This window comes from Crocodylus siamensis, chromosome 2 (genome assembly GCF_052110815.1).
Source record: "Crocodylus siamensis isolate JL-2025a chromosome 2, ASM5211081v1, whole genome shotgun sequence".
NCBI lineage: Eukaryota > Metazoa > Chordata > Crocodylia > Crocodylidae > Crocodylus > Crocodylus siamensis.
This window is the reverse complement of record NC_143396.1, coordinates 195,977,327-195,999,198: the sequence shown is the minus strand read 5'-3', so window position 1 is coordinate 195,999,198 and position 21,872 is coordinate 195,977,327. Positions and strand designations below refer to the sequence as shown.

Genomic DNA, 21,872 nt, shown 5'->3' with positions numbered 1-21,872 from the left:
TGTAAGTGTGTTGGAGTAGAGAGGCAAGAAGGTGTGACATTTCCATCAAAGGGCATCTTTTACATGATTTCACATGGCAAAAACTATTATAGAAAAAAAAGGACTTGGGGAGAGAGGGTGTAGGGGGATGAGTACTTTTATTGGACTAACTACATGTTTGAAAGATATTTAGACAGACTTTCAAGTATTTTGTGCTCAAAAGCATGTCTGAAACGTTTTACAACCATGCAGTTGGTCCAATAAAGGTATTTTGGGTATTTGGCCCAAAATACCTTTCTCTTGCATATTTCCTGAACCATCACAGCTGCAGCATCGCCCCAACTCTACCAAAGCTATTTTCAGATATCTATTCATAGCCAGTTGACAAGGTAGCCCTAGTGAAAAGAAATAAATGCTTTTAAGTTGTTATCTAATATAATTGTTTCCTCTGAGATGTTTGAAATAGTGTTCCTTTTTTCCCTGTTGGTAAGGCTTTCCCTGAGGTTTCTCTCAATTAGGTATCTTTAACAAAACGTTATTCTGTGGCTTGAGGTTTGAGGTAAATCCATTTGCTCTAAACTTGATTGTTTAACTCCCACTCTAATTTTTTTCCAATCTCTTATTTTACATATACTTTCATGTTTCAAAAGAAAAATAACCAGGATGGTGTAGCTTGGAGGCATAATCTCTTTGGGTGCCTGTAGATGTGCTAGGAGGTTGCTCTGGTACACTCTAATTACAGTGAATCGGAACAGACTCAATTAATCGAGTCTGCTGAAGCATGCTAATGAGCGTACTCCAGCCAGCCTCCTTGTCCTACGTATCAGTATCCCTGTGCTTCAAAATGGCATTGGAGGTGCTCAAAATATAGCTTGTTTGATGAGCTTTAGTTAAAGCACTCCTGCCACCATTTTTAAGCAGAGGGATGCTGGTATAGTAGACGCTGTGGTGCTTTAATTACAGCGGCTATTGGAGGACCTTTAAAAATGTCCCTTAGTTGTATGTTGCTGTATCTGTCTTATAGAAATCTGTCCCTGTATTTGTGCAAAGCCACAAAGATGCAATGTGAGATGTAGATGTTGAACTTGAGGTGTGTGATAATCAGCATAAATAGCATTGATGTAAGAACTTAAAATGGTCTTGAACTTGGGACTCAGGCAAAAATGCATGTGTCACTGCTTGTTGAATCCATGTATGTAGTTGTTTTATTTATGTGAATCAATTACCACAGAGGTGTAATAGAGTAACTGTGTGCCTTGGGTAGTGACTCCACACAAGGCAACACTGGTTATCATGTGCAGGCAGTGGTGCTGTGACTGTTCCCCAGTTTCAGCAGCAGCAATTTTTGTGCCACTTTTCCAGAGGTGGTACCCAGGGCAGGTGCTCTGGTCATCCCATCTCAGTTATGTGACCAAGTCACCAACTAGATAATAGAGTAGTGGCTTGCACCTGTTAATGTGCCACTTGTGCTAGCAGGTTGGAGTGACTACGTGCATAAATTCTGTGTGCAGCTGCAAAGCATATTTTTGTAACTGTTCCTAAGTGACAGGTTGAAAATTTGATTCTTCTGCCAACATTTATAAGTATGGAAGAAAAAAAGTTCTAGTCTCTCAGCACAGGCAGTCTTCCACTTACAACATTTCAAGTTGCAATGTTTCACACTTACAAGGTTTATAAATTGACACATTGTTTCAACTTTCTGACATCAGTTTTGACTTTACAATGCCTGATCTGATGCCAGGCCACACCAGCGAACAAGTTCACTGCATTGCCCATCTCCCTGGAGAACATCTGTCCAAACTTCCTTGCACATTTTTTAAAGAAAGCAGACAAACCTCACCCAAGACTCCTGAAAAGACTTCATTCAAGAACCTTCACAAAGTTGAACCAAGAGCCCTTCAAAAAGTCCAGCAAAGTCACCTCAAAGAATCAATCAATATGATTGCTATTTACAATATAAATACATTAATGTAGCTATATTACTCATCTATAATTGATTTGAGTACAAAATTCTGCATTATTTTTGGTGAAAATAGGGTATTGGCCCTTGGTTCAGCAACCAATTCCCCATTTATAACATTGTTTCCTATGGGAAAATTGATTCCGAGTTACAATGTTTTGACTTAAGATGCGGTTTTCAGGAACCAATTCGATCATAAGTCTGAGGACTGCCTATACCGAAGCAGCAACTTAATAATTAATGATTGGTTCCTTTTAAATGCATGTATTTAGAGCCTGCTGTCCCATGTGAAACCCTCAGGAACAATCATGTGGAAGACCTACCAGGTGCAGAAGCAGCCATCCCCCTTTGTCTTCAAGGAGCTACCTTGGCTTTGCACCCTGCCCCCCCCAGTAATAAGCCCTTTATGCCACTTAAGAAGCACAGCTGAGAGGAGTTGGGTACAAAGGGGATGCATTTTGTACTGACGCTACTGCACAGTAGCTTGTTGCTATTGCACAGTAGCCTTGGTGGGCACTAACCATGATTCGCTGCTACTGTTCAGTAGTAATGAGCTACTGCACAGTAGTGTCTGAAAGAAACGTGCGGGGATGGTACTGTGCAGTAATGCCAATTACTGCACTATCATTAAGTACTTGCTTAGGCAGTCTGCCGCTTGTTGCAGCTAGGAGAAGTGACTCTTCTAACATTTTCAGGATTATAGCTATGATAAGGCCACTTCCTAAGGCAACTTCCAGCTTGACTGCTGAACCCTGGCTGGAAAATTATTCATATTTTTGTCAACCCAGAAGCAGAAGCATTCATTAGTCTATATAGAGAATTATTATTGTTAGATACTGAGGAAAAGAAGGATTAAGGAAAAGGGGGCTAGAAGTAAGGAGATGGATAAGAAGGCCAGTGCCTTATACTGTGGAGAGCGATGTAGGGGATTGGAGGAAGAGTTAACTGATTTTAGATTTTGGCAGGATGCCTAGTATTGCAACAGTATGGGAACTGGGACTCATTAGTTAGTTTTTATGTTGCATCCAAATATTGATTATGCATGTCATAATAATACAATGAGGCATATACATTAATGAGGCATATATATTAATCCACCCTTATTAGGCAACCTCCTGGCAGAAGGCACACAGTGAGCAGATCGGATTTACTTTGGTTAGAAGATCATCTCTGTTAAGCAAATTACTTTTAAGTCCTTTGATTAGTCACTTGGGTGTTCTCTGTAATATCATCCCCATAAGTATTTTATATGATGTTGCAAAATTGAATGTAAACAGTAACTCAAGCAGGCTAAAGAAGTTTATGTCAAGAAAGATATATTTTAAGTCTGTTTGGGTTGTGGTTATTCAAGACATTTCTTACAAACGTATCTTCATTGTTCCTCGTTATTGCCAGCAAATGGGAAATGTAAGTAAAGGCTCATACCAAATGGACATGCATAAGGCTCTTTCCCTATCCCCCCTACAACCAAAGATATGGAATGTGGGCTCAGTGGAAACTGAGGGGTGTCAACACACCTCACTAGGAATATTCAGCTTTTGGTAAGTGTAAATTTAAAAATGGGTTTCAGTATAATAGAAAAAGAAAATATGTTTTGGACAGGGAGCTCTGGTAAGATTTATTTTCCCACTCTGTAATATTAGAGGTTATCTATGTGAAAGCCTGTGTAACCTCATTCAGTCTTAATAGTCTGTCTATCTGTCTGTCTCTCTCTCTTTCTCTTTAAAGGACGAACAAATCATTGGTCTGCAATCATTGGGAGTTCACATTCAAAGAACTACATCCTTTGGGAATATGGAGGGTATGCTAGTGAAGGTGTTAAGCAAGTTGCAGAATTGGGATCCCCAGTAAAAATGGAAGAAGAAATTCGACAGCAGGTAAATGTAATGATATAAAATGTCAATATATAGCTTTAAAAATATATGGTACCTTGGACTTGTCCCTTGTGACTTTTAGCAATGTTGTTGTATCAGCTATTTTTTTAACTAGACAAAACAGGAGGGGGATCTCCTTTTATGCAAGTCGGTTCATACTCAGTTAAACCATGTGAAGTCAATGGGAGTTTTGCCTATGCAAGGACAAATTGCATTGTTTAAAAGCTATGCAAGCTTTTGTTTTGTTTGTGTCAGTGGAGTAGAAATAAGGAAAAAAATTCAATCAGTCTACTCTGGGTTGGGCATGAAGACATTTGTAATCTTTTAAAAGAAGCATTGTGAAGATTGCTCTTTTAGTTAGGCAATCAATATGCTATTTTATTTGGTGATTTTCACTTTGTGCTGCAGTACAATATTTATAATGGATTCCGGTGAGCAAAGTGGACATATTATTTGTAATCTCTGTATGGCTGTCCAGGTTAGAAATGGTGTTTGAGCAAATAGGGAAGGACCCTATTGTAAATAGATAAGTTATACAAGCTTTTGAATACAAGGCATTCTTTATCAGGTTTGAGGAAAGAAACAGGCATAGTGATGATGAATAAAAGCAGTGGGCAAAACTGTGAAATTGGAGAGGGGAGAAATTTCCAGGGGTAGCAGACCATTAGCAGAAAAAAAGGAGCTTGCTTAAAGGGACATCAAGACCTATCCAAAGAGTGGGGGGGCCATTTTCCCCTATAGCGTAAGGGAAGGATTTCAGGAACCAGGCATATTATAGTGTCATAAAATCAATATTGATGTTCAGTCCATGGTTTTTCGTGTCTAGCCAGCTTATGAATTTTTGTTTCCAAACTCACCTTTTTAAAGGTGGATAGATTGCCCTTGAGCCCCTGAGAACAGTGACATCAGAAGGGGAGTAGTTCTGTGAAAAATGTGCTCCTGCTGACATGTCTGTCTCCTTTCTTCATAATTTTTTCTGAGAGTTTTCTGTGAGGGCATTTGGTGCTTTGGATCAGTATATAACATTTAGAGAAAGCCATATGTACCATCCATGGATTCTGATGTGTGTATTTTAGGGCATGTTGATAGTAGTAACAGTGAAGATATGTTGACAGGTTAAGTATCTATGGTTAAGACGAGGTTAGGTGTGCCTACACATGATGCTACATTGCCATAGCAATGTGCTATGGCAATGTAGCATCCACAGGCAAAACCCATGACACTGCAGCTATGTTGCCGTAGTGACATGCTCCTCCATTATAGCATGTCGCTAAAGTGATGTAGTGCCTAAAAATAACCATGCGTGGTGCAGTACCAGCTGTTACTAAGACATCTTTTAGTACTTCCAAATGGAAGTACTAAATGACGGTGCAGTAAAAATGGCTCCATAGCGGCATGTGTAGTTGCGCCCACTGTGTCCCATTTGATGTTTGCTGAGCAGTGGGGAGTTTTGTCTGATGATGAGTTGGGCTAGAATAGGGGGTTGTTTGAAAGCCAGAATCAGAGGAACTGGGAATGTTTCTCTCGAAGTCTGATCTTTGTTAAGTATAGGTTGTAAATGCTTGATGATTCTTCTGATTGTTTCCAGTACAGAGTGGTAGGTGACCACAAGGGTGCCAGAGATTGCCAGGGGCAGCTGTGTTGACACATGCCCTCAACCCCTGCTGGAAGCCATACCGGGGGGGGGGAGGCAGGCCCCCTAGCACCCACCAAAGTGTGAACCTGTGTTCTGTTTCCTCCCTGTCCAATATACAAATAGCTTAGAGCAACCCACAAAAGTTTGATCAATTCTACGTCGGGCTTTTTGAATGCCTGCTTAGATTCACTTGCTTCCAACTAAAATTTAAAGTAACTTTTTTTTAAAGTAGTTTAAATAATATTTTCACTTGTTTCATAGGTTGCAGCTGTATTATTTGTATGAGTTTTAAGAGCACAGCGTGATTTTAATGAGAAACCTGAATTATTGCAAGTCTGTATTAACAAGGGAACACTCCCTAGTGTCTTATCAGTCTAGATTGGATCATAAATTTGCATTTATTTTTACAATGATGTATGATTCAAGTTTTACATTTGCCAAACCTACTGAGATTCAAACCTTTTAAAACAGCTAGAAAATTTGCAGAAGGTAAGTGTTTTCTATTATGCAGTGCTCATTACTATAATTAAGTCACAAGATTTTTTTCAAAATCTAAAGTTGCAAACATCTTGTGAATGGAAAAAAAAGTTACATTTAATAAAATGATTCTAAGCGTGCTTAAATGGATCGATCATTTTCATTGCTTAGATACATTTTGCTACAGTTATTGAACATTTGAGGTGATTTGTATCATAAATATGCATTTCCTTTTAGAGGACTTACATTTACAGTCATTAGTTAAATTCTGTGTCTCCTTGTTCTTGTATTATGGGAAAGTTCTTGTACAGGTGACCATCAGGCTTTCTCCAACTTATCATTATATATATTACAATCATACTCCTTATACTTTCGTGTTTTACAGATGATATTATCTCAGACCTTAATATTCAGCATGTTAGAAATCCTTTGATGCCCCTGATAATTCTTTTATTTGCTTTTTCCCCCTTTTTTCAATTACTTTTTTTTTCAAAATGAGAGGATCAAAACATATTTAAGATCAAAACATATTTAAGATCAAAATGTATCACCAATTATTGTAATGGTACAATCAGATTTTCTATGCATTATATTCCTCATCTAAAACAGTCTACAATTTTGCTCATTTTTGGTCTTACTGAACATTGAACATATATTTCTTTGAGCTATGTAAATTGATAACTAGATTTTTTTCTAGTCATTAGAGCTGAGTGAAAGCTCACACTCTTCACACACAGTTTAAATTGCTACAAGCTATACCCATTAAATTTAATCTCTTATTATGTTGATATTTTGGTATTTTCTCTCCTTTAAAACAATTAACTATATAACACAAATCTCCTAAAATTTGAGAATGCATAATAATAATAATAATACAGAATAACATATATTCATGGGATATGGCTGTGAACTACCCTCATTCTTCCTTGTTGCAAGCTGAATAAAATGAAAGAACAAAAAAAAGTAATAGGAAAATAAGAGCTATTTCTTTTAGCTTTTGGTGAACATATTATCACTCCGTTTCCCCTAATTTGAACACTGCAGGAATTGAAGCAGAAAGTAAATCTGGATCTTACATAAATTACCTTTTCACCATGAGTCCTTTCCAAGAAGGCTGTATAATCCTAATGAAATGAGGCTATAGTGGCACCATATATATACCATGTGTACATTTGGGGAGCCATAAACTAGCCATTTACAGAAGAAATGGCTTAAACTTACCTCCTAATAGGCCCCCAACAAACCAGAATGGGAACAACTTTAATTTGAGTTTTTTATTGCTGGATGAGATCAGTCCTTCATACAAAGCCTCACGCCATTCTACAAAAACAGGAACAGAATGGATTGAGGGCAGAGTGAATAAAAATTATGGTTTGATCCAGGTGACAGTTAATGGATCAAATGTGTAGGTATAGGCTAGTGTTCACAGTTTCCTGAAACAAAACATTGTGGCAGAGTATGGCCACAAAGTATGCCAGTTTCTCTAAAACAAGTGGTTGTTAGCACTGTGCTTTGCCTCTGTTAAATCTTACTACCATTCATGTATAAGAGAGAGAAGGCTTGGAGCTTGAAGTCTAGTGTGCACAGAAGACAAAAAAAAGAGGCAGAAGTAAGGGCAGAAGAATGTGATGGGTCAAGGAGGAAATGGGAACAGATGTAATAGTGTAAAAGTCCTGTAACTATTGATGGCAAGTGCAAGCACAGGCATTCATTAGATAGGAGAATAGGCCAAAGTTACTATGATTTGAGGACAGGTAAATTGCTATAGCTACCCAAATCCAGGATGCACCTGAATTTAAAGTGACCCCCCAATAATTAGATTCTGTTCATGGAAAAATGATAAATTTGTTATAATTTTCCATGTATAGAATATAATTATTGAAGAATCATCTTAGATTCATCCCCACCACCACTGTAGTGGGGAAAGCAGTGGTAGGAGGCAGGCAGTGGGGGTGGGTGCAGGCAGTGCAGAGGTAGCAGAGGCAGACAGCAGTCTTGGGCCCCCATTCTCCAACTCCCCCCCCAACCTGCCTCTCTTTCTCTCCCCCTTTCCCCAATTACTTACCCTTGAAAGTGGCATGGATCCAACACTGCTTCTATAGGGCTGTGCTGGGGCTGTGCTTAGTGTCCCAGGCTGAAGAAAGGAAAAACCTTTTGGCACTGGAGACAGGGGCAAGGTGAGTGGGGGCCCAAGGCTGCAGAGTAGCTGATGGGGTTGCGGGGGGGAGGGGGTTGAGGTTTCATGGAGGAGATGCAGGAGATGCAGAGGTGCTGAGGAACAAGAAGCATCTGCAACTGAGCCCCAACCCAGGGCTAAGTCAGAGCAAGAACATCAGCAGCAGCTGCCTGGCCTCTTCCCTTTCGATTCCAAGACAATGGGCATTCTCCCCCGCTATGTTAAATGGAGGGACAGACCTCATATAGGAATCAAATAACTACAGTAGCTAGATTATGGTAATTTAATTCCAACATTTAGAGAGACCGAAAAAAAACATTTTTAGGGTCAAAAAATAATTAAGTCAGTGTTGGGTTTAAGTGAATGTATTGTGCTTTGGAACAGGTCTGTGGTGCAAGCATCAGTACTTCCATAACTCCCACTGTAGTCTATGTGATTTGACCATTCCTAATGATTGCAGCCTGGGGTAGCCACTGTAACAGCACAAGCTGTGAATACTGAAGTGGACCAAAACCCAAAGAACCATTGAAGATTCAGTAGTTTATCATTAGAAAACACATAGCTAATGATAAAGAATATCAGACTTTGGCAGCTTATCCTTATTATTTCTACTTTTTTGCTGAACTCTAATTTTTTCCTAAAATATATTTAATACTTTGGAGAAACAGTGACATCACTCCAATGCAGTAATGCTACAAATGTTATTAACTTGATATAATACGCTGACCTAATTTATCCATTATGTTTAGTGACTTTTCTTTTAGTGACTTATTATTTTAGGATTTTAGGAGACCAGTGTCAAATTTTTTCGACTTAAAAGAGATCAGATTTTTAACACAGTGGCTGTGTCTACACAAGATACTTACTGTGCAGTAGCCCATTATGACTGTGCAGTAGCATCGTGGGGCATGAACCATGATGCAATGCTACTGCACAGTTGTTATGAGCTTCTGTGCAGTGGTAATGAGCTACTGCAGTCAGCATCACCAGGAAGCCATGCCACACTACTGTACTGTAACGCTGGTTACTGTGCAGTCATTTAGTACTTGGGTATGCAAACGTCTCATAGATGTGGCTGGGGTTGATGAAATACAGCACAGACAAGTTCAAAACATGCCCACTGAAGCAATTTATAGTACCTGTGCGCCATGAAAATTAGTGTTATTGTAAAATACTTACTCTCTTCTGGTACTGATGCATATTTCCAAGGAAGCCAAAACAGCAGCAGCAGAGTTCTTAGGCATATCATCAATTTCCATTGTGATTGTTGCCTGTACTATTTTTGCAGAATCACTCACAGTGTTTTCAGAGACCTGATTTGAACCTCAACTCCATTGTCACTCAACTTAGCAAAAGTATTTTTAAATGGAAAACTCCAAACACTATCTAGATATAATATATGTGTATAAGTTATAAGAACATTGTTTGTAAAGCCAAGTACTCAGAATGCCTGAATTTTGGAACCTCAAGTCACATGTGCATATGTATTATTATGCAGTGCTTAATCACCTCTTTACATGCTATTTTTTCCATGGGATTAGTGAATCATTAAGTGAATGAGTAATTACTCAATATTTCTGTGAGCAGGTCGTTTTTCATCATTTTGCTTTATCCTCCTCATTCATTTTGTGGTCCTAGACCTTATTTAATACACTGTGGGTGCATCTACATGAGACACTTAACTTCATGTTAGCATAGTTTACTGTGAAGCAAGTGTGTGCGTCTACATGTGCACACATTTACTTCATGGTAAACCTCCCTAATTCAGAATCAATTTCCTACCTTCAAATGCAAGCAGCAAATTTACTGGGGATATTGTCCCAACTCAGGCACACAAGGTGGGGGCTTGGGAGTTTTTTCCCTGCCCAGCCCCCACTATTGGGGAGCTACCAGTCACTGCTGGGAAATGCTTATCTCCCACCCAAGCTGCACTGTTGCAGGGCTCAGGCTGGGAGGCCCTTATCTCCCAGCCCAAACTCTGCAGTCAGGGGGAAATGGAGATAAGGGTCTCCCATCCCAAGCCCTGCACAGTGCTCGGGCTGAGAGATGAGCATCTCCCAGAAGTGGCCCTACAGTCAGGGAGCTGGTATTGGGAGCTCCCTGCTGATGGGAACTAGGGAGGTTGTTCCCTGCCCAGCTCCGCAAGTGCAGAGCTGGGAGGGGGGAAAAGCTCCCCAAGCTGTTTCCTCCCCAGCTCTGTGCTCATGGAGCTGGACAGGGTACAAGCTCCCCAGCCCCTGTCCTGCATGCCTGGGTGGAGACAATGTGGAGCTGGGGCTAGCGCTGGGGTCAGGCTGGTAGCTTGTTCCCAACCCTTGCAAATGCAATCACAGAGCAGAGGCTGGGAGCTCCCTGCATGAGGACAGTTCCTTGCCTAACCTGGAGCTGGCTGGGACCTGCCCCTGACTAGGACAGTTCCCAGCCAGCCTCAGGTTGTGCAAGGAAGCAAGTGCAGCCTGGAGGTGGTTGGGGACTGTTCTGTTTCAGGCGGTCCCCAGCCAGCTTCACGTTGTACATGCAGACTTCCCCATGTATCCTAGTGCTGGCCAGAAACTGTCCAGTTAGGGGAAGCTCCCATGCCCCAGTTGGGTGATTGAGGCACAGGGCTTGGAATGGGTTGCAAGGGTGGTAGCTCTCAGCCCCCTGCCCTGATCTGCTGGTGGGGCAGCTGGCAGTGAGTTAGCAGCAGATCAGGGCAGGGGGCTGGAATGTTCCCCTCTCCTGCAGTTCTTTCCAAGCCCCATAACCCTGATTTGGGGAGCCAGGACCAGGACATACCCACTCCTGGGGCAGGGGGACATTGTCCCCACCCCAGCAGCAGGCAGCCCCCTGGGCCCAGGATACAGCTGTCTCTTGGCTCAGTGCTTCCTGCCAGGCCCTGGGCTAGCACCTGGGGTGAGCCTGGAGTTTCACCTCTTGTGGCAGCAGGGGCCCATTGCAGGGCTTCAGGGAACTGGGAGAAATGTTTCTCCCTAATCTCTCCATGTGTAGACACCTCTCCAAAAACCCTTACTTCAGCTTAGTTTACAGTAAATCTAGGCTAGAGTAAACACATATGTAGACATGTAATAAATAAAAAAAAAATTATCATGGACATTTTTGTTATGCCCTCAGTAGTAGCTGAGGCGTTTAATAAAAATCAGTGTCTTTATCTTTGCCTTTCTGATGTTAAGTAACATTATTATCCTTATTTTTCTACTGTGATACCAAAGCACAAGAGAGATTAAATTTCTAAAAATGTTGACTTTAAACTAATATTAAGTGCCCAATTTGAGATACTTTGGACTTCATTTGTATAGTGCTTTGTCTGTTCAAAGGGCAATTCTCTTTGACCTCAGTAGTAGTTGTGAGTGCTTCATGCTGGGGATGTTGGTCACAGTTAGTGACTGTTTGTAAAAATGTTTTGTTTATGTGACTTGCACACTATCATGGAGGATGTCTGTGTCAGAGACAGGGGAAGGATAGAATTCAGTTCTTCAGATCCTGAACATCTCCCTGTATCTATGAAACCATCATTTTCTCTTCACACTGTTTCCTGATACTTTCACTACACATTTTAAATTCATCAAATGAAACCGAGATCCTATACACAACAGCCTCCTTCCCTACAGGTCTCTGATTTATTCCCAGAGTGCCATTCAATTTGTTCACTGAGGGATTCAGGAAACCTGTAGACAATATGCTATGTAGTGCTCCACCTCCTGCCTCCAGGGCACATCATCCATGCTGTGGGGCTCTCCACAGGTCTGGAAATTTGGCAGCTGGGGAGCCGTGGCTGTGTTAATTTCTGCAGGTCAGGAAGTGGCTTTGGAAGCCTCAGCTATTAATGCTGTCACTACTCCCCCACTGCCAAATTTTCTGGACTTGTGGGAAGCCTTGTGGGCCAGGCAAGACATTACTTTGCATCCTAGATCATACAGGCAGATCCTAGATCATGGACCAAACCCATGCAAGACCACAGAGCAACCCCTACCTGTGGGATTTGTCCTGCAGACATGTGCCTGGCCACTTATCCATCCTGTGGAACCAGAAGGTTGAGCACCACAGTATGATATAATTGTATATCATAATATATATTTACACACACACAAGGGCTTGCGTCCACATGAGCAGAGGTGTATGTTTGTAGCAGTACAAATAGTAACAACACAAATTTGTCCTGCTACTTTAAGCTGCAGTGCATGCCCCTGCTGGTGTGGTTTGCAGCAGGACACATTGTCCTGCTACTCCATGTGCTGCTTGGGAAGAGGGCAGGGTTGGTTGGCTGGGGCACAAGGTGCCTTAGTGTGGGGTTAGCCAGCAGACAGCCTAATTAGCAGCATTGGAGCAAATAATAATGTGAAATACTGGGAACTTAATAGGAGGCAAAACTTTATGTTATGTGCAAAGTTTTTGTCTTTATATATAAAAACAATGTGTTACTGGCACAGTGATGATTTTTATAACATATTTAAAAATAAACACAAAACAAAAATCTGTAGGATGTACAGCTATTTCATCTCTACATCAGGTATAAACAGTTTATCACTGTTTATTGCCTGAATGTTGTTTGGCAAAGAATAGGAAAAACACCCCTTATTTTCACTCTTCTCTCTATTAGTTCTTATAGGTTTAAGATTAATGCTGTTGTGAAAATATGTTGTATAATTTGTACAATCACTGTCTCAAAAAGCTCATTTTATGAGCTTCTCTTCAAATCAAGGAAATTATTTGTTTTTAATAGAAAGTGTTTTTTTTTAAAAATATTACTGTTGCTGTGTGGCACCAGTTTGCTTTATAAGAGAAACAACAGTTACACTGCATAAATGGTATAGAACTTACGCTGTATTGACTGAAGGCTTACAAAGTATGAACTTTTATTTGTTCTTCAACTGGTACAATGCTGAATCAACATTATCATTTTTGATTGAGTGGGCAGTCCTCACACTTTTAATAGTGAAAACACAAATCAGAGATGAGGACACTTTTGCATGGATGGTCCTGTATACTGTGAACTTGCTTTGTACTGTACCCTGTTATCCAGAGGAACTAAAAGGAACTGATGGCACTGTTAATTAAACTGTTTCTGGCAGTCTGGAGGGGAAGCCAAAGTACATAAGAGTTTTAGTAAAACAAGCTGTCAAATGTTTGATACATACAATAGGATAATTCATGCGTTGTATATCTGGGGTTATAAATGAACTGACAAAGGATTGGAAAAGAATGTGTGCTGATTTTTTTTTCTCTACAGCATTTTTGTTCTGTTCACCTTGGACACCATATTATATTTCATTTTCACAAAGTTTTATTTAAAAAAAAGTAATTAGAAGCAAACCAGGCCCAACAACAACAACAAAAGAGCTCTGGAAATTGAAATGGCAGTGTGTGTGTGTGTGTGTGTGTGTGTGTGTGTGTGTGTCTCTTACTAAAAGGAAAAGTAAAAGAAATTGTGTTGTGTCATAATATATGCAACTAAAATAGGTTCTGAAGCAAAAACATATCAATATTCCAAGCTAGTTCATAGATCTTTAGTGACCTGGCTTGTATTACCTCATTGATTTAGGGTCATTAATGATTTGAAACTACCATAAACACCGACGTTTTTAAAAGTTCTACACCTCTGTCACAAGGAAATACAATGTGCACTCTTCCATTTGCTTTCTAGAAGTTCATTACAGGCTTTATCCAATGCTTTTTTGAAATGTCAGTGTCTGTGAGAATGCACTGACCTTTATGGAAGGTCAGAAAAACTTCAGTGGAACCATCTTCTATTGGAAATTGAATGTTGCCTTCTATTGGAATCATCTTCTATTGGAAATTGACCATCTTCATGGTCAGCTTCTATGGGTGCATCTACACATGCCAATTTAAGGTGCAGTAACCATTTTTAAGGTACATTAAGGGTGCAGGTATACATGTCTGCACCCTCAGTGCTCCTTTAAAAATGGTGATTTTAAGATATACGCGCCTAAATTTGATACTTGCTTTCACAGGTTGGGCTACAGACTCTGCATCCTGGTAGGTGTGAATAGCTAAAGTGCCTTAACACATGTGTGGATGCACTAAGGCACGGTATAGCTGCATATGTTGACTGACTTGCCACTAACTTGAGTCCCAAGTCAGTCTGCACACTGCATTAATGCACCTTAGTGTGTGCACATGTAGGCACACTCCTAAATCACCGTAAGTTTGTGTTCACATAAAAACATGTATAGATATGCTCTATATGCCTTACTATCTTTCAGAGGTATTAAATATGTTTCTTCTTATATTTGTAGATGTCAGTACATTTTTGTAATAAATAGGCCTATGTTAAGAATGGAAATGTGCCACAGAGAATTTTCTGATTCTGAAATTTGATTTTTTAAATTTTAATTAGAAACAAAACCAGAACATTTCAAAATTCTATAAAAAAGAAACAACATGGAAAGGCTCTTAAAATATTTTGTTCCAACAATTGCTTTGCTTTTATTTTAACCATGGTAATACAAAAAAGCATACAAAGCAGAATTCATCATTGTTGGTGTTCTCCCAGTTTGTTTGTTTTTTCACTGAAATAAAATTTTGGTAAAATCACCACCATTTTGTAAAGTGTTTCAGTATTGATAAAATATCGACAGAACTTAATTTGCTAATTGAAGATGGTTCCACTGAAGTTTTTCTGACTAGCAGTTGCAATAACACACATCACAAGTAGAGCTTGGGGTGGGTCAGACTACTGTGTTTCAGTTATAATGTGATAAATTATGATTAGATGCTTCCAAATCTTTCTCAGTTTACTTTCCTGTTATTTTGTGCATAATTTTTTATGGGTAAGAGTTTGCTTGTATAGAAACTGATGGCTACTCTGCATTTTGCTGGTGTCATTTGTCAGATAGATGAAGAACCTCATCCCAGAACTCAAGAAACTCCTACAAAAAGGATAATATTTCAGAGGGATGTAACCATAATAGTTTGGAGTAGATCTTGCCAGTCTGCTATGGCATGTCTGTTCTGCAAGTTAAAGTGTCATTGCAGCATGGGTATATGTACCTGGGCTGGGTTTCATTTAGTTAGCATTGATTAATTATAGCAGTAACATGTCATGGACTAGAACCCAGATCCTTGATAGGCTTGGCTTGCCCATCCATGCCAAAGCCAGTGCCACCATGTCTTTGCCACTCTGGTTACCTGTGCAAACTACATGAAAGTACCATAAATGTGGGTATGCTTCCCCATGGTGTAATGACACATTTACATTCAGTGTACACATGTGCCAGTTACGATCTGCTCCATTAGCCAGTTCTGTTAGGCTTTGACAAAAAACTCACCGAAGATTTCAATTAATATTTTTTATTAGGCTTTCCTAACGTACCAGTAAAATGCTATCAGCAATGCATTTTTGAGACCTACTCCTGTTTTGCCTGGACGTCTAGGATTCTAGATGTTGAGTTCAATTGCAGACAGGTCAAACTTCTGGTTTTACATGGGCACATAGGCATAGGTTTGCATTGTCACTGAAATGGGAAACTGACAAGATGATATATTAGAACATGAATCACTGTCCTTAATCAGTCCACTTTCCTCCTGTATTATACATTGTAGCACTCTGTACAATTTACTTTCAAGACTTTCAAGCAGTGGATTTTTCTTTTCCATGCTTTTGGAGAATATTCTACACTCTAGCATAGAGATATTTTCATAATGAATAGTTATTCAGATATCTATACATCTCAGCTACACTCTCATCAAGTGTTTTGCCTAGCCTAGCTGTAAATAGCTTATCAGTGTCCTTTCTCCATTTTCTTCGGTGCAGCAACTATTCTATTGTATAATTAAATTCTCCAGTGGAAAGTTGCAGTTGGGAATATTCCAAGTTCTTCCCCTTTGGACCATCTTCAACAATTCCTTTCCATTCTAGGGTCTTTGCTTTTTAAATACTTCATAAAATACTTGATAAAAGTTTTTGGTTCTCTCATTTACAAGAATGCACAGCTGGTTTGAGCACCAGCCATACAGTTTTTATCTTCCTAGGATATGAGTAATTGCTGTGAGGCATCAAGCCAAGGTACATCAAACTACAGCATTTATTTTGAAAGGAGACATCTCTCCAAAAAGCAACATTTTTCTGAGAGCTATTTAAGAAAAAACACAATGTTATTGTAAACATACCTTCTTGCCGTAACAGCTGAGGTTTCCTAATGTCCTATTGCATATGATTTATCTGGCAGATGTTTGGAAGGCACATTAGTTTAAAAAAGAAAGTATTAACAACGTGTATACTTTCTTTTATCTGATCGTCTAATATCAGTAATTGGAGAAACTGAGCTTTTCTTCTGCCATGTGTTGCTCTCTAAAGGAAAGAGTATCAAGGGTTTAACCTTTATATCCTGGGTTTTTTTGCACTAGACTTAGATAAACAACACAACTACTGTATGTTCCAATCAATAAATTAGCAATTGGTTCAGCAGTTACTATAGTCTCCAGTTACAGCAATATGCACAAATTCTGACTGCTTGTACAACTGGCAAAGGTTCCTATTATAACTGGAAAATGAACTAAGCTTTTGGTACAAGGACTAGGTGTTTTTCATGCTTTGTGTTACCTCAAAGGCAGAGGCAAAAGCTGTTTGTTTGTTTGTTTTAAGTAAATGTCCTGCTTCCAGCCTTACACAAAACAGAACCAAAGTCCATAAAACTGACGTTTTGCATTGACCAAAACAAAGAATAGTCAACTCTATATCACTACTATATATCTCAATCGCCACAAATGATTAAGGCAATCATTTTGTTGTTTGTGCTAAAGATATTGCAGCATGAGCAGATACTTCTTTTCTGATGCTCAAAACACTGAGAGCTCTGGGAAAGAATAGGGCTTAGCCTAACTTTGTCTGGAGGTACAGAGCACAGCCCACCTCCTACCTGCCAAAGTGAGCCTCAGTATGGCACAGCTTTTCATTTAGGGCAGGGGGCAATTTGGGTGGGTCTTGATGGAATCTGTGAATATGTTACTGTAGCAGTCTGGTTAAGTTTACATTTTAAATAAGGACAGAATTCCAAGAAAAATTCCCCTTTTTACTTTTAGTCTTGGATCAAAAATTTGGCAACATGGTGGCTTTGCCTGCTGCCCTAATGTATGTTATTTATCTGGTGCATATTTGGAAGCTAGTAGTAGAAAACATAAGGTAGTTGAGACTCACCAGAAATGCAATGCAGGCTTGTCAGAAGAACTGTAAGCATCAGTGAAGCATTCAACACATCATCTTTTCTGGATTTGTAACAAATATGCCATCTGCTTTTGGTTGTATTAAACACATTATTGTTACTGTATACAAAATTGTCAGGAACTTTACCAACCCAGAAGAATACAGATCTCTGGAACAAACACAGGTTAGGCATTTTAAAATACCTCAGACCACATATAGACATTCAGTTTCTCCTGGGAGAATCACTGCTCTCCCAGTAGAAACTACAACTGTACAGACATTTAGGATTTTTCTCCTAGAGCAAAAATGGCCACTCCAAGAGAACCCCCCCCCCCGGGAACAACCAGGGTTAAAACACTTCTGGGACAATTTCTCTTGGGAGAGCAAACTTCTGTACATTTATCTTCTGAGAGAAGCTGCAGCCCAGTCCTCCAGCATCCTAGCATGCTTTGCTCCCAGCCATACAGGTCCAGGGACACAGTGTGGCACTTGAGCTAGACTCCATTGCTCGAGCCAAGCAGGAACACTCTTCCCAGCATTTTCATTGTGTTGTATGGAGACACAACCTGTGAGGCAGTCTGGGGTGCCTGTGCACTGCTGTCATCTGTCTCCAGGAAGATCGGGGAGCCTATACAGCAGGCTAGATATACGCACAGGGGCTCCTTGGCTTTACAATAGCTCAGCGTTCAAACATTTGTTCAAGGGTTTCTTGGTAAGTTTTTCTACCAGGAAATCAAACCTGGGAGAATTCTCCCAGATCATATGAACAAGCATGCACAACATTAGTCAGATAATTTATGTTGGTGAATATGGTACTAGGGATTTGCAAATCCAGTCTGTATGGTTGCAATGCAATAGACAGGTATTTTCATTCTAAAAACAAATTTTTATTATAGCAAAATTGATCCCTGTCAGAGAGAAAAGGAAAGGAAAGATGCATGTATTCTACTGTTCTTTTGAAATTTTTCAATAGTATCTAAGGCATATGATGTATTTCAGGACTACAGAAAGGTTCTTGGACTGCTTCAAAGAAGACTGGCAGATCAGAAATAATAAGTAAGGAAAAGAACTTTGTCATGACAGTGTTTCACACAAAATAATTTAGCATTCATCTGTATAGATTGTATCTAGTTATACCATATAAATGTAATTATGATATTTATAGCAAACATTTTTCCCCTGCAGTCATATGATAAATTACATTTAATCTTGCTGGCATTCTAAATAATCTCTAGTGGGATTATGTTTTTTAAAAGAAAAATACAATGAGAAAGTTTCCGTATAAGTGGAATTTTCCCGCAAATAAAACAGATTGTAAGTCCAAGGTTGGCAACATTCCATCTCCCTTCAGAAACAGTTTAAAGGAAGGACATTTTGTCAATGTTAGAGATTGAAATAACTTCTTTATTACTCTGGAGAGCCGAGACTCTCCTTTCTAATGGTACAAATTTTTTTTTCTAGCTGGGGCCAGCCAAAAGAATCAGATTTTAACCTTATAACAGCATGATTTATGGAAAGGCCTTCCTGGAAGGTACTGGCAGGTCTATGTTACCCATATCAATACTCTAGCACACAAAAAATGAAGTAATATCAACCTGGGTCCCTGTTGCGACTGGCTGTGGGGTAGGATGTAGAACACTTGTTCTAACTTTTTTAGACTCACGGCACCCTTTGTTAGATTTAAGGTCCTCCTTGTTAGATTCAAGGCATTCCTTGGAAAATCCTAGCTTGTAGTTTTCACTCATTTTTTTGGCTACAGAAAGGAAAAAAATTCTTCTGTTGCAAAGAGCTCAGAAAGACCACAACAAATCAGAACGCTTTCAACATTGTGGATTCCTGCTTCAAATCTCTGGGTTTATCTTGCGAACTTTGTTTGCAGACCTAACAGTGCTAACATTGTGTGGCACCCCATGGCACACTTGAAAGTATCTGAAGGCAGGAAGCCCAGTGTGCTCTGTCAGTCTGATTGAGTATCACTAATGCAGAAACAGTCCTCCTTACCCCTTGTACCATGGGGAAGTGGCCAGTTTTCTTTCGTATCCCTGAGCTGGGACTTAGTAATACTTTCTATGGCCAGCACTTAAAGGTTAATTGCAAAATTTATTTTGAATTAATTTGTTTTACTTCTTGTTAATGTGTAAAGAAATTCTGATAGATTTGTGTTTCTAGATTTTAGGAAAAGTGAGTTGCATCTTGTTTTTATCTTATAAACATCAAGGCCATCAAGTCTGCTCTTACCTTGTATGGGGTTCTTAAAGGTAATGAACTCCTGCAGGGGTATTAGAATATTTAAAATTGATTTCCTTTCTCTGATATGTTACTTGGCCATTGAAATTAAATGGATTTTATTAACAAAACAAACATATCCCCACCAAGTGTTAAATAATCTGACCAAAAATTCCTTCCCCTCTGCTTAAATTTCCATTGCCTTTTCTTCTGTTTCCTTGGTGTCAGAGTCATTGTTTCCAGAAAGTTTTGTTCCCATTGTCCCAGAAAAGCCATAAAAGGGCATAGAAAAGAAAAGAAAAAAAGAAAAGAAAAGAAATCGCAAACCCAATTTTCCAACAAGAAGTTTCAATAGAAATTTTTTGGTGCATCCCACACAATGGTTCTTCAAGGAATAAAGACCACCCAGAACTGTTGCATGCATTTTTTTTTTATGTCTAACAGCACATGTCTGATAGGAGGAATGGCCATCAAGGGCAAAAAAAGGTTGCCTGTGCCTCTGTAATTACAGGGTGGATTACAATAAAGAAATGGAGTTTAGCAACTGTCATTTGTCTCTTTGGAAAAACCCACTCATTTGGACAGCATGCTACAATATTAGTTCTCTGGGCCAGAGACATAAAAGCAACAAAGAAAAGTCTTTTGATCAAGACAGTATGATTAGAGAGCCAGACATTATTTGCTAATTTAAAAGTCTTTAAAAATATCTTGCTGCTTCATTTCCTGCTGTTAGATTCTATCACAAAATTCTGTTATCATAATTATTACTATTCTGAAGCAGATTTATACAGCAGGAAAGATGTCAGCATGATGACTTTTAAATTGCTTGGTTTAAATCTATCACAATAGAACTTTTACAATTTGAATTTTCTGGACATGTTGCTTCTTTTCAGTGTTATTTGTACTATGGCACAAGTTCTGTGATAGCAGCCATTCAGGAATACTAATGTTAAATTTTGGTGTCACAACCTAATTTTGACCTAAAGATATTTTTTTGAGTTCTGTAGTTTGGAATGCCAGATCTGCAGCTTAACAAGACGCACCAGATGCATTTTAGAAATTCCATTAAGACATTTTGGAACTACAGAAACAGAACATTAGGCAACCCACGCTCTTGGAAAATTAATTCTGAACTTGCCAAGGACCTGGGGAGTGCTTGCTTAGGTGGTGATGCTACTCTTCATATATGTTAGTGGCTAACCTGCTATTGAGTTCGGTAGCAGCCAAATCACAGCCTGCATTTTGAAGGTTCAGATTGCCAGCTAAAAGAAATATTTGACTCTCCCTTAATCTTCTAACTTGTGATATCTTAACATGTGGTTCATTCAGTGCAGACAATGGCCAGCATCCTTCAGTTGGCTATTGAGGAAAGTGTTACAACAGCTGAAGAGCTGCCTGATCTGTTACTGCCGGCTTTTGTGAGGACCTACAAGATTTCTCCCCCTCCCCCTCCCCACACACTTTCTTTCTTTCTTGCATTGTGAATATTACTGAAAGGAACAGCATGACAGAACATGCTCTGAAAATGGAGCTGAAGAGTCCTGCCAGCTTATTTGATTTACAAATGCTGAACCATTCTTGGAGAAATGATAATTTTTTACATTAAAAATCTGAAAACAAACAAAAAAAATTAACCCAAAAATTAATCTGTAAAGCATTAATAACTCAGAATTGGTACTGTAATTAACTCGCCTGATTATTTTAACCCGAGTTCCATAAAAGAAAAAAAACAGAAAACATGTGCAAAATATCATGCATACCTTGCATTAACAAACTTGACTGCAAACTATGCATGTTTAAAATTATCAGGAACACCAGGAGGCTTTAGGATATGTTATTTTTCTAAGTTTATAGTTCTTTTGGGGGGGGGGGGGGGGGGGTTAGAGAGTTGTTTCTCTGTACTATGAATGTTCAATCCAAAATTTGCTGGTTTTGTATATATTCTGTGTGATGAATCAACTGGCCTATAATACTGTATGTGGCAAGCATTCTTCACTCTTAAATTTGACTTTTAATTTACTGTTTAAAGGCCACTTTTTCCATTATTGCAGAAAACCTAGAATGTGGCATTGCTGGCTTCAGTCAGAAACACGGTCAAGATTATTTCATTTAAATTTTTTTAAACTTCTATTGAATAATAATTATTTCTGAAAGGACTTGTGCTTGCAGTTTTTATGCTGCTTTGATATTCATCAGTCAACCATTGAAATAAAATGAGGTGTGAATTAATATGGGAATCATAAGTTGCCTTGAGGAAAAATGGATGAGGCATTGTCATTAGCTACTGAATATAAACTCATTGGCTTCCCTTTAAATTTTTAGAAGCTTCACTGATCAACTTTCTCTTTAAAGCACTGTTTTCATTCCAGATGCTCCTGTTT

General features: G+C 39.2%; 1 protein-coding gene across 1 annotated transcript in view; it reads left to right on the top strand.

The window, feature by feature from the left end:
* The window catches only part of SPON1 (spondin 1), a 375,349-nt gene that overhangs the window by 125,083 nt on the left and 228,394 nt on the right, over positions 1 to 21,872 (top strand). Inside the window, exon 6 of the mRNA XM_090032775.1 lies at positions 3,668 to 3,816. Coding sequence (XP_089888901.1) covers positions 3,668 to 3,816 — 149 coding nt within the window. The remainder of the gene's footprint in view (positions 1 to 3,667; positions 3,817 to 21,872) is intronic.